Source organism: Engystomops pustulosus, chromosome 2 (genome assembly GCF_040894005.1).
Source record: "Engystomops pustulosus chromosome 2, aEngPut4.maternal, whole genome shotgun sequence".
NCBI lineage: Eukaryota > Metazoa > Chordata > Amphibia > Anura > Leptodactylidae > Engystomops > Engystomops pustulosus.
In genome coordinates this window covers 105,577,159-105,590,067 of record NC_092412.1, presented here as the reverse complement: position 1 = coordinate 105,590,067, position 12,909 = coordinate 105,577,159, and the positions used below count along the sequence as shown (strand labels likewise).

Genomic DNA, 12,909 nt, shown 5'->3' with positions numbered 1-12,909 from the left:
TGTGTATTTTCAATGTAAATGATGGGAAACAACGAAAGCTTTATGTATAAAACGCAGAGTAATCTGCAGGCAGCAAGAACTGATTTATTTAGCTTATCTATCTATCTATCTATCTATCTATCTATCTATCTATCCATCAGTCATCTAGTCCTGGAGGTACAATGTTAACCCAGCAGGGCCTAACCGAAGTGTTGAGGCAGCTTGATTCCCTAGGACCAGAGTACCAGGTTGTAGTTGTGGCCTAAGGGTGTAATGTAAGCTTAAAGGTGCTGAGTTTAGTGATGACCCATCTTGCGGGACATTACAGGGGCAGTCCTACCAGTGATTGACAACTACTGTATATCTGTAGCTCAACAAGTCATGAAAGTGATTGATAGCCATCTCTGTATATATAGTCATCTGGTCATGGTGCTGGCTTAATCATCTATCTTTGCTTGTAGTGTACTACTAAGCATATGAAGATCAGAAATATAAATTAATAAATGATAAGTTTAACTGAAACATAGCCCACAATATTATATATCAATCTGCTTACATCTCTTGGTGTAAAACATATTCATTAGGAGACTGTATTTTTACGGTGACAGCTCCTAACATTTCTAAGGATATAGAGATGTAATTTTCATCTTCAAAAATGTCAGAGAAACAACCTTTTTAAACTGATGTCAAAACTTGCTTCATAATTTAAATGATTTCCTTTCCACATTAAAATGAAATTTAAATGAATGATTTGTTAGGCAAGAACAAAGTCTCAACTTCTGTTTGGGCTCCCACTTGGCTTGGCTTGACCTGAATGTCAAATTACAGGAACGTGTGAATTGTAGAAAATAAATATATTGATAAAACAGTCACACTTTGTCCAAATTTTTATTAAATACAATGTCTGTACTATACAAACACAATCTCACCCTATAATAATCTTATATGCTCACATACATGCCACATATCTAATCATGAAAAGGGAGAGGTGGAAGAATATATAAGGTATGAGCAACACATAACTGTGCGATAAGGTGCAATTCCTAGAGAAAACTGAATGGAGAAATCTGGTGTGGCATATGTTAGTAATCATGTAAAGAACACCATATATAAATATATATATGTGTGTATTGAGTATGGTATCTTAGTAAAGAAAGCATTAGGGAGACATTCTACATCCTTCTAGAACAGTAATACAGCATGCTAACATGTGCCATATTACAACTAATTTATGTGGACAATGCAAATATGAAAATTCAGTGGGGAAAATTGATTATACTGTTCTCCGTATGATCCTGATAAATCTGGTGTTCGCATGTCACACATTTCTACTCCTGAACAGGAGCAGAACATAGCTAGTGCACAGGCATTGGGCAGTAACGAACTGCACCAAGACCTCTCTACAGCCAGGCATGCCCCCCTTAACACCCCTCGATGCCCACTTGGTGTGGAGTTGCTGTAAAGGGGGGAATGGATGTAATTTCTCACCTTGCCCCTATTATCTGCCCAAGTAAGCAAGTCAATGGGGATTTATAGAGATATAAAACAGCTATGTGCATAAACTAGATACCTGTACTTATTTGTTTTCAGGCCAGCGGAAACAAATTGAAGTGGCCACCTCTACAGCACCAGGCAGGCTAAGATGTACAGAAATGCCTATTCAGAAGATGAGTATAGGACCCAAATGTGTGACGGACATCTGCCATACATTTATGACATGTCCTGTGGATATGACCTTTTGTAGATGTCTAAGTAGGTAATACTTATTAAGGGCTCATTCACACGCTCGTCTGTGGGAATGTATATGCTGCATATACGTCCCCATAGATAGCAATGGCGGCCAGGTGGCCGTTCCATGTGTGGCACCGTTCCACGCTGTACACTAGGAAACAATTGAGCATGGTCTATCTTTTCCCATGTGCGCGGCCCTTGCGCCGTTGCTTTCTATGGAGGGGGGAGGTGTCACCTCTCTGTGTGAATGTACCTTAATTCTTAGCAAGTCATAACTATTCACTGGATGATGCACCTGGCATAAGACTGCAGTATTGCACTTTTTAAATAATTGCAAAATGAAATAACTAATATTGCAAATAAACATTCTAACAACATCATGTTTTTTTAGACAAATATACAGTATATTTTACTGATATATTTTAATTTAACTCAATTAAAAATGTATTTGCATCTCTTACATTGCATAATGTGACTTTGATTCATGTACATGGCAAAGATTTTATACAAGTCTTTATCCAAATTTGATGTTCAGCAGTCAGGATTTCATTGGCCACTTCCTTTTTCAACAAAGAATAACCTTGTACATGTGGAGATTCACATACTGCACATAATGTTGTGACTGCTACATTGATTCAGGGCCACTTTCAATTTTTTTTTCAGCCTCCACAGTTGCCGAGATATCAGTCCCAGTATCTGACCATTGCAATCTACTCCACTGTCACAGAGGAGGAGCTGGAGCAGAGGAGGGCCATGATAATTTTCTGTGACATTTTGTAAACATTCAGTTAACTGTTTTTAAGCCACATTTAAGTAGAAGCAATTTTAACATACTGTTAGTGTCATGTAAATATGTGGGGTTATTTATCATTATACCAGTTCCTTGGGACAGTTCTATGTCTATTTTTGGTGCTCCATTTGCCATCAGATTAATTAAAGTGGCCTTGGCCCTTTAACCCCTTACCGACATGCACCGTAATAGTAAGGGGCACGCCAGGTGCGGGTACATGGAGAGGGCTCTTGGCTGTCTCCATAGCCGGTAAGTATTTGCTGCATAAGGCCCGTGAAGCTGCAGGCAGCTGCAAAAAGATGGTGACGCATGGGCGTGGGTGTATGGGCATCATCTGGGAGCGGCGGTCCAAAGACCCCAGGCTATCTCGTTTTAACCCTTTCATTACAATCTGCGATCAGCACATTGTTATGAATGAGGAGGAAAATCCCCATATACCGCCATACTGCAGTATGGCAGTATATGGTAGGATTGATCAGACAACCTAGGATTAAAGTACTTCTGAAAAATAAAAATTAAAAAAAAGTTTTTAAAAAAATACATAAACATTCAAATCACCCCCCTTTCCTTAGAACTGATATAAATATAAATACACAGTAAAAATCACAAACACATTAGGTATCGCCGCGTCCGAAAATGTCCAATCTATCAAAATTTTAAAACAGTTTTTCACTGTGTTTAACCCCCTAACAGAAAATAGCGCCCAAAGTCAAAAATGGCACTTATTGCCATTTTTAAAAAAATCTAAAATATTCTATAAAAATTGATCAAAAGGTTGTGCAGTCTTAACATGGTAGCATTACAAACATTGTCAAAAGTTGCACAAAATAATACTACCCACAGATCCTTGCACTGAGGTATAAAAAACATTTTCTTTTTTGTACAGGTTTTAATTTTTGTAAATGTCTGAAAATATTATAAAACCTATACAAATTTGGTATCCTCATGATCGTACCGACCCAAAGAATAAAGTAGAATTGTTATTTGGGGTGTTCAGTGAAAGACGTAAAATCCTACCCCGCAAGAAAAGGGCACAAATGTGGTTTTTCATCATTTTCACTGCATTGGGAATTTGTTTCCCACTTTCCAGTATACACCATTGAATATTCAATACAATCACTATGAAGTGCAAATTGTTACGCAAGAAGTCACAGAGCTCTCAACATGGAAAAATAAAAAAATGTATAGATTTTTGAAGGTAGAGAGTGAAAAATGGAAATGGAAAAACAAAAAAGGGCCAGGTTGTTAAGGGGTTATTAAATGTTCTTATGGTCTATTTTATTTTTTTTGTTAAAGTCCCAAGATGCCTAAAAAGTCTCAGCACATAGACCAGCAGGGGACTGGAGTGAGAATGAGACTTTTTGCAAACATGTCAAGTCATGAATCTGGCATTGCACAGTGTTGCACTAGCAGTACTCTAGTTCTGTTTAGGCCAGATGAATGAAGAGGTGTATATAGTCCTGTGAGATTTTTTAGCAGTGAAAAGTCTCAAAAATCCTCAATGTAACTTCTTTGAGATGACATCATAAAAGCTCAGGAAACCCAATGATAAATAACCCCCATTGTGTTCAAATGTTGTTTACTTTAACAAACTAAAATATACATTATTTTCAACAAACATATTATTGTTCCATCTCATCAAAACTAAAATTTACTGAGCTTACCTCAGTTTATAAAGAAATGTATTATGGTGCATGTTTTTCCCCCTAGATTTTATCCTTTTCCATTGTCATAGTACATCATTGTTGCCATCTACATTTGACTCATCTTCTTCAACTACTATATCAAAGTATCTTTTTGGTTTTACAGGTTGATACTTGGATCTTGTTTTGATTTGTTTCTTTGGCTTTGATGGCCTGTGTGTTCCTCTGGTACTTCTCCTTGTGTCTTCCTGTTCATTAATTATATGTGATGGTGGTTTTGCAGAAATGTTATCAGGACTAAGTAGGATCCTATTTGTCTCTTCAAATACAGAGTCATCGTCATCATTAGCCCAATGATCTGTATGAAAAACAAAAGACAATTACTCTATATTCCCAACTGAATTTTAAGGCTGAATTCACATGTGGAAATTACACTGCATTTTGAAATTCAATACAACATCCGCCAAGAGGAAATTTTCCTAATGAAATTGCTGTTAACATTTGCATCTACAAAATGCAATATTAACGGAATGTGTTAACAACATGTTGCATCAGTATGAGAAGGGCAATAATAATATGGGATAGGAAAATTTTATATTTGGGAGGTTTGGTCAAGTAGAAGAAAACAAGACAGGACATAATGACATGATAAGTGGTTGTGTGGCCGCGATGGAGAGGAGGAAATACATTACATACGGGCCATAACGTCCTATCTTTTCGTTCCCCTGCGGTAGTGTGCATGGGGCTTTAGTGTGGTAGTGGAATGAAGTAGGATACCTGTGCTATATGTATTGTATTATGTATCGCATGGTTATGTCATGCATAACAATGTGCAGGCAATTATTGGATGATTGAATGTAACACAATTTATATTTGTTTAACTAAATAAAAAAGTTGAAAAAAATAGCACAGGCATATTTTGTAAGTGCAAATCCAAACAAAAACTTTTTGTCATCCCCTTGATAATTTTCATGCGAACAAGGATTAACAATAAAGATTCATTGCAAACACCTTTGATAATATTAGAGTTGTGACCGCCTGGTGAAGCTCCCTGGATGCACTGGATGAGTAATTCCGCAGTGACATCACTTTGAGGCCTTATGAACTCTTCCACAGCAGCAGACTTGTGCCGTGTGCCGCAAACAAGCCAGAGAAGGAGGGGGTGAGCGCAGCTCACACCTCCCCTCCCAATAGGGAAGCTGAGTGGCTGCGCCCAGCTCAGAAATGGTGTGGTGAGACAAAAATGTGCTCACCATACCATGCCTGCACGCAATACATGTCTAAGGCAGCCATTGGCAGATCTTCATATGGGCAGTCCGGGCAGGCACCAGGGCGTTTGGCTGCTCAAAAGAGGGCCCCATATGAAGATGTTAATTGGATTTGGGTCGGTAGACATGTAGGCGAAATAAGTCAGCTGCTGCAAGTACACATCACAGTCTGTGGTGCCGGCCCTTGCTCCTTACAGGGCTCCGCTTGCCCAGGTGATACTTTAATAAACTACATCCCTACTCTTAACACTCTCGGCTCTGACACTACATACAGCAGCCCTTGGAAGGTGAGGTTCCCATCGCAGGCTGCATCTATCTTACTGAAGCATAGTAGTGATAGCAAAACTGTCCATCTCATTGCTCCCTCCTACCCCTCACTGAACTTTAGCCCGGGAAGACGAGATTCAGCAGAACCGGGAGTGGACAGCAGCATCAGAACCAGTAGCAACGTGAAGATAAGGTATCAAAGTCCCTCACTACCGAGGATGAGAAGTCGGGTACTAGCTGCTATACCTGATGTCTGTGTAGGCCGTGTTAAAGTGGTAAAAGATTCACTTTTCTGCTTTGTGTGCAACATCCCCCACCGGGGCCTAGCCCTTGAGGTGAGGCCTGGAGACAGCCGGGGCCCGCGGTACCGGAGTGGCTGGCGGTTGCGGCCTAAGCACGCTTGTGTCACGGTGCTTGGTACGGGGGAACCGGAGGGCTGTCCTACAGCCTGGCAGGTCTCCAGCAGGGTGGTGTTGGCAAGAAAAGATGAGGGAGCGGCTGCTATAGCGGATCTCCCTGGGGCAACCCCTTAATGTCCCGAGTGTGAGTCTCTGGGTGATGGACAGGGTGCCCGGTGATGAAGGCAGCCGTATTAGCAGGGACCAGACGGAGACAGAAGTTGAAGAAAACAACTTACAGTTCTTTATTTGAACCGCAGGAACCGCAGCAAACGTGCCTTTAACAGGTAGATGGAGTGCTGAGATGTGAGTTGGAGGGAGCCTCAGGAGATAGTTCACCAGCCTGGATGTGGAGGGCAGCCTGGGAGGCAGCTGTGTCCTGGTAGGAAGCTTCAGCTTGTCCTGTAGGGCTTCAGGTATCACCTTTAAAGGTAAGATGATACCCCTTTTCCTCACTACACTAACTCTAGTCTAATGCTCCACTCTTCAGAGGCAGGGGCTAGGCTCTTCCTGCTCTGGTATGGGCTAGACTGAGATTACTCACTCACTCACTGATTCTCCTAGGATTCCACACTAGAATAATCATCTAATGTTCTCCAGAACCTTCCTGGCCAGAGGTTTTATTACCTCCCTTTGGTCAGGTGGTGGCTGCTCCTCCAATCACATCTCAGCTTACAGAGCACAGGATGTAACGCATATCATTGGACAATAGCATCTTGCATTATACAAAATACTTAACCTCTGCCTTGCCAGGCAGGATTCACCACTGCAATATCCCTATGTCCTGTCAGGACCATGTAGTGTCATGTGGGTATATGCAGGTGGGACGTATTCGCAAGCACTACCTCGCCATTGCATCGGCGAGGGTGTTGCATACCCCGGGGGCAATTGAAAGAGCCGCCCTCGGCTCGACTACAGTTGTTTTGGGGCACAGAGGGGGCTAAGGGCACTTCTGGGAAGTGCAGGTATGGGAGGTGTAGGGACAAACCGCCCATGGTCCTGGAGACAGGCACTTGGGTTGGTGTCGGACTAAGACAAAACATGTAGCTGTATGACAGTTGGTCGCTGACGCCATTAAACCGAACTGTACAGTAGGAAAGGTGTGGTGTCATGTACTGTAATCCACTCCTTGCACCAAGGCCTGTATATTTGTTTTATCAACACTTCTTCCCTGGCGGCAATTATATAATGTGTATATGCATTGCGTTAGCATATGCGACACAAGTACCTCCTGACTGGTATCCTTACCCATGTATGGGTGGCATCCAGGTGCTAACTGTGTAACACCCCCGGTCCCCTAAAGACCCGCAGTTTACGGACTACCCCCATGTGCAAACCTCAGTTTGAGGGATCAGGTAGCGGTCAGTGTTTTACACAAAAAGACGGTCCGACACAGCCACACTACAACCTGAAAAGCCTATGAAAGGGTTAATGCAGACTACTGGCAGATATGACAGTGTGCAAATATTTGGCAAAATCACATTGGCTTAGGAGCCCAATGGGTACACATCTTGAACGTTACAAACGTTACAGAGGTAGATAGGCTACTCAGGGTAGCACGGTAGCAAATGTCTCTTTTCCTGCAAAGAAAAGGCATAAAAAGTGCAAGCAGAATGTCCATACCTAAAAAGGAAGGCATTAAGTGCAAAATAATAAGTCAATAGACATAGCAACTTTTCCCTGGAGTATCTGGCAAAAGTCTCTCAGAAGGTCTCTACTGACAAAGTCCATCTTCTGGGTACAGCCCTTGATGTGGGGGAAAAGTGCAATGAAGAAGCAAAGGGTCTCCTCTTTTTGGAGAGGGACAGAGTCCTTTGAGGAAATCTCTGCGGTGGCAGAGGAAGGGTGCTATCATAGCACATGACAGTGTATAATCTCTTGACTGAGATAAATAAGGGTAAGAGTCTCAGGACAGTCTCTGGCTCTTTGGGGAAAGGACAGAAATATACAATATGTACATAGTACCTGAAGTGGGCTACAGCCCTTCAGGGGTTACTCTGCATCGCTGGGTTCAGCAGAGACAGGATCCAGCTCCAGCTGGGAATCCTGTGCATCCTCAGCGGGAGTAGGTGCCGGCTGGGGACACCCGGTGGCAGTAGCGGGTACTGCAGGTGCAGCAGCATCCTCCGGACCTTCAGGGGGAGGAGCGCTGTCGCCCGGGGTGTCGGCTGTTCCAGCCGGGGGCTCAACTGAGCCAGGGACCACGGAGGGGTCCAGGAAGAAATAAACAGGGCCCGGCGGCCGCGCCGCAGCTCCTTCCAGCTTCGGTTCTTCCGGGGCCGGGTCATCACCCCATTGGTAACCGGCAAGGGGAGATGTGGGCCTAGATGGAACCTCCGGACAAGGTTCGCTAGCCGGGATGTCTTCTCCCACAGAAGAGCCGCGGGACCTGGCAACGCTCCTGGCAGGGGAGACGGTGGGGGTGGCGCCCTGGATCATGCCCGGCCCATGGATGGCAATGGGACCCGTACTCACGATTACCGTGGATGGGGCATTCACGTGGGTCACCGCCCGGGGCCTCGCAGCCGAGGAAGAAGAGGTGTTCGGAGATTCCGGCCACTCGTCGTCCTCATACCAGTCGTCGTGCGGGAAGTAGCGGTCCTCATCGGAGTCGGGGATCCGGATCACACCAGCCGCCCAAGGTCCTCGGGGCCCCTCTTGCAGGGAGAATTCAATGCACTCGCCTGGCTTCAGGTTGTGCTGGCTCTCCGGCAGATCAGGCCTCTTGACTGACCGGCGGGGTATAAATACTTCCCGTCCGGTGTAGTCCTGGGTGGCGAAGCCATAGCCACGCTGCTTGTCGAAGAACCGGACCATGCCGGTGGTGCGGTTCTTCTCCACCCAGGCTCCAGCTGTAGACCGGCCGGCCATGTATCGTTGGGCCTCCTTCTCGCGGCGTCGCTGCTCCGAGACAGCGTCCTGGAGTCGCTGGCGGGCGGCCTCACCTCGGCCTCGAGGCTGCGGAGGTGCCGGTGCTGGGGCTCGTGGCTCCGGTGCAGGCTCGGATCTCCGTGATGGTCGGGCAGGTGCCGGAACAGGAGCAGGAGCAGCCGGAGGATCAGGAACCGTCACAGCAGGGCTGGCAGGCCGAACAGCAGGAATGGTAGGCCTCGGAGCAGGTGGCACAGCCGCAGTAGGCCCAGGCGTTGGCTCGACAGGAGTCGGGGCCTCCCCACGTGGCGCCTCCACGTGGGCCTGCGGTACCGGGATGGTAACCGGGATAGGTACGAGGAACCGCCCGGGTTGTACTTGGTACTGCGTCACCGTTTGAAAACACGTCCTGGTGACGAAGGCCCGGGTCAATCCTCGGTGCAGCCGATGTCCAGCGGAGGGTCTTCGGACCGGCTGCGCAGAGACCACCACCATAGTCTCTAGTACCTCATAGAATTCAGGACGCTCCACAGGAGGGAAGGGCGGAGGACCCCACATGGTGTTGTCCTCACTGTCCAAAATCCACTCGAGTTCTGGCGCTTCTCTGAGGCAGGGCAGGAAGTCCGCCTCCAGCCAGTGGGAGGAGTCCAAGTCCTTCCCGCCAAGAGCTGTGGCGGGCTCTAATTTTTCCTGTGCCACAGGAGGCGGGGTTCGCGCCATTCGCGCGTGGGCGGAGTTTTGTGCGTCATCTGGGTTTCCCGCCAGTGAGGGTTTTGGCGGGCTTGAATTATTTGCTGCGCCACAGTTTCTGAGGTAAAAATCTTCAGGCGCGGCAGTGCCGGATGTAGCAGAGCTGGCACAGTTCTGGCAGGGATTAACCTCTTGAGTGCTGGAGCGGCGCTCGACAGCACGTGGCAGCAGTATAACACAGTTCAGTCCAGAAACACACAAGTACTTGGGCCTAAACCCGGATGGCAGCAGGGTTAGGCAGCACAGTCTTTTTAATAAAGGAAAGTCTTTAATGCCGTAATAAGGCACAGAAGTATCAATCCTGTTCGTGACGCCACTTGCAACATCCCCCACCTGGGCCTAGCCCTTGAGGTGAGGCCTGGAGACAGCCGGGGCCCGCAGTACCGGAGTGGCTGGCGGTTGCGGCCTAAGCACGCTTGTGTCACGGTGCTTGGTACGGGGGAACCGGAGGGCTGTCCTACAGCCTGGCAGGTCTCCAGCAGGGTGGTGTTGGCAAGAAAAGATGAGGGAGCGGCTGCTATAGCGGATCTCCCTGGGGCAACCCCTTAATGTCCCGAGTGTGAGTCTCTGGGTGATGGACAGGGTGCCCGGTGATGAAGGCAGCCGTATTAGCAGGGACCATACGGAGACAGAAGTTGAAGAAAACAACTTACAGTTCTTTATTTGAACCACAGGAACCGCAGCAAACGTGCCTTTAACAGGTAGATGGAGTGCTGAGATGTGAGTTCGAGGGAGTTCACCAGCCTGGATGTGGAGGGCAGGCTGGGAGGCAGCTGTGTCCTGGTAGGAAGCTTCAGCTTGTCCTGTAGGGCTTCAGGTATCACCTTTAAAGGTAAGATGATACCCCTTTTCCTCACTACACTAACTCTAGTCTAATGCTCCACTCTTCAGAGGCAGGGGCTAGGCTCTTCCTGCTCTGGTATGGGCTAGACTGAGATTACTCACTCACTCACTGATTCTCCTAGGATTCCACACTAGAATAATCATCTAATGTTCTCCAGAACCTTCCTGGCCAGAGGTTTTATTACCTCCCTTTGGTCAGGTGGTGGCTGCTCCTCCAATCACATCTCAGCTTACAGAGCACAGGATGTAACGCATATCATTGGACAATAGCATCTTGCATTATACAAAATACTTAACCTCTGCCTTGCCAGGCAGGATTCACCACTGCAATATCCCTATGTCCTGTCAGGACCATGTAGTGTCATGTGGGTATATGCAGGTGGGACGTATTCGCAAGCACTACCTCGCCATTGCATCGGCGAGGGTGTTGCAGTGTCCTCCATCCCATAACACCCTCTTTGCCCCATAGACTCCCCGTAGGACTTCCCAATTCCCCTCAATGCCCAGTTAGTCTGCTTTTATGATACCAGATGTGACTTAGGCCTCATCTAGTCACCTTTCTTGCCACATTTGGTCCCTACCCGTTTGATCCCCTCCCCGCTGCTCTCCCAAAGTGCTGTGATATTCCTTGCCTCCTTCTGCCCCTCACACAGAAACACTTGTTTCATCCTCAACCATCCCTAGAAAATCACCACAGAGCCAATGCTAACACCTATCACCCTCTGACACCCAGCCACCCTATTAAGCAACTTTAGGACATTTGATAAATTTAGTGAATGACATGGCCTAGACGGACAAGGGAAGAAAGAAGAGGGACCATGGACCAAAGTAGAGCAACGGAGGATCAGGACAATGATCAAGAATTTGAAAATAGTGGGACATTTCAAAAGCAGCCTGTCCCCAAGCCATTCTTGAAAGTTAGAGGCTGCCTCTACTAGGTGGAGGTGGAAATGACCAGTCACAACACAATGTCAGATCATGCTTAAAATCCCAATGGGGACATGATTCTATGTACCTGTGAAATTGGTTGAGGAATATATATTTTTTATACTAGCAAAGTTTTCCTGTAATGCAATACATTACCTTGGAGAGATTCTTGCACAGAATATTTTCCTGGCTTATATCGGTAATGAGGCAGAGATAAAAAGCGGACATTCCGTGCTTCCGTCTATTAAAAGAGATATAAATTTAAAACCAACTTTTAAACATATGTTAAATCCATGAATCTTCTATGATTGTGTGAGCTATGAAAAGCTACAAAATTTCAGAAGCGCTTTATTGGGATGACACCAAAAAACAAAAGTTACTATTACCCTTATATATCATTTACCTGTCTCCCCCATGGAAGGCTGCTTCCTTTCCTGATGTCTGAAAAACGACGATTCAGTATTTCACTATTTTGCCTTTCATTGTCCTCTTTTGGTAAATTGTACTTCACATATGAAGATGTCTAGAATAATTGGAAGAAGAACTAAAAAATTCAGAAAGAAGCAGTCATAGAACCTGAACTTGTGAACTTTTGGTATCATCTCAGTTTGTCATCTCTTTAGGCTTTCTAAATATAGGTTTTTTACAGCTCTCTATAACCTGAATAGAGCTGTAAACTGATATTATAGACTTTTTCTGAGGTCTGTGGAGTCTCTAATGTATTATGCAACTATTTTCATTCCCAGGAACTATTTTAATACAACACATGGACTGCCATCCGCTCCATAGCACATAGTCACTGGGAACAAGTGTGCCACAAAAACAACATTTAGGATGAGTTGTACCTTACCCTTTGACGAACACGATATAGACTGTTTTTTAAAATGTTCTGCATCTGTACAACTTCTTCTGTGCTTGCAAGTTTTCCTTTTTTATAATTTCTAGAAATTATAAAAGAACACACTGATTATTTTGGTATTTGTTAAGTCTTACCAACCTGAGTGGGTAGTATGTGTCTAGGTTTCAAATGTTCTGCTGCAGTGTAGCATGGGAGCTGTAGAAACAGTCAGGGCTACCATCAGGGGGGAAATATAGGGACTCCACTCATGGACCCGGCCACTAGAGGGAGCCTGGAAACCAGTGTCCCAGTATTCCCCCCTCCCTCCCTGATTGCACAGGGGTGAGAATGGCCCTCGGATCCCACCTTCTTTTAGTTTGTCAGTGTCAGCACAGAAGCTTTCAAGCCCGTAGGTAAGGAAAGTCCAGAGAACTGGAAGTTTTAAGCAAGTAAGTAGGGGAAGTCTGGTGGGTTCAGTTTCAGGGCTCACAGTGTGTGTCTTTCTTTGTTTTTCTAGTCTGCCTCTGGCATTATTACAAGCCCAATTGTACTCTCCTTCTTTCTGGGTAAGTATGGCCTTTATTCCAGATCTTGGAAACCGGGT

At 45.6% G+C, this 12,909-nt stretch overlaps 1 protein-coding gene across 1 annotated transcript in view; it reads right to left on the bottom strand.

Annotated features, from left to right (window-relative positions):
• Positions 1-866: 866 nt before the first annotated feature.
• Positions 867-12,909, bottom strand: part of SLC9A4 (solute carrier family 9 member A4) — a 48,290-nt gene continuing 36,247 nt past the window's right edge. Inside the window, exons 9-12 of the mRNA XM_072135881.1 lie at positions 12,318-12,408; positions 11,871-11,990; positions 11,624-11,708; positions 867-4,501 (exon numbers count right to left, since the gene is read on the bottom strand). Coding sequence (XP_071991982.1) covers positions 4,230-4,501; positions 11,624-11,708; positions 11,871-11,990; positions 12,318-12,408 — 568 coding nt within the window. The 3' untranslated portion in view covers positions 867-4,229. The remainder of the gene's footprint in view (positions 4,502-11,623; positions 11,709-11,870; positions 11,991-12,317; positions 12,409-12,909) is intronic.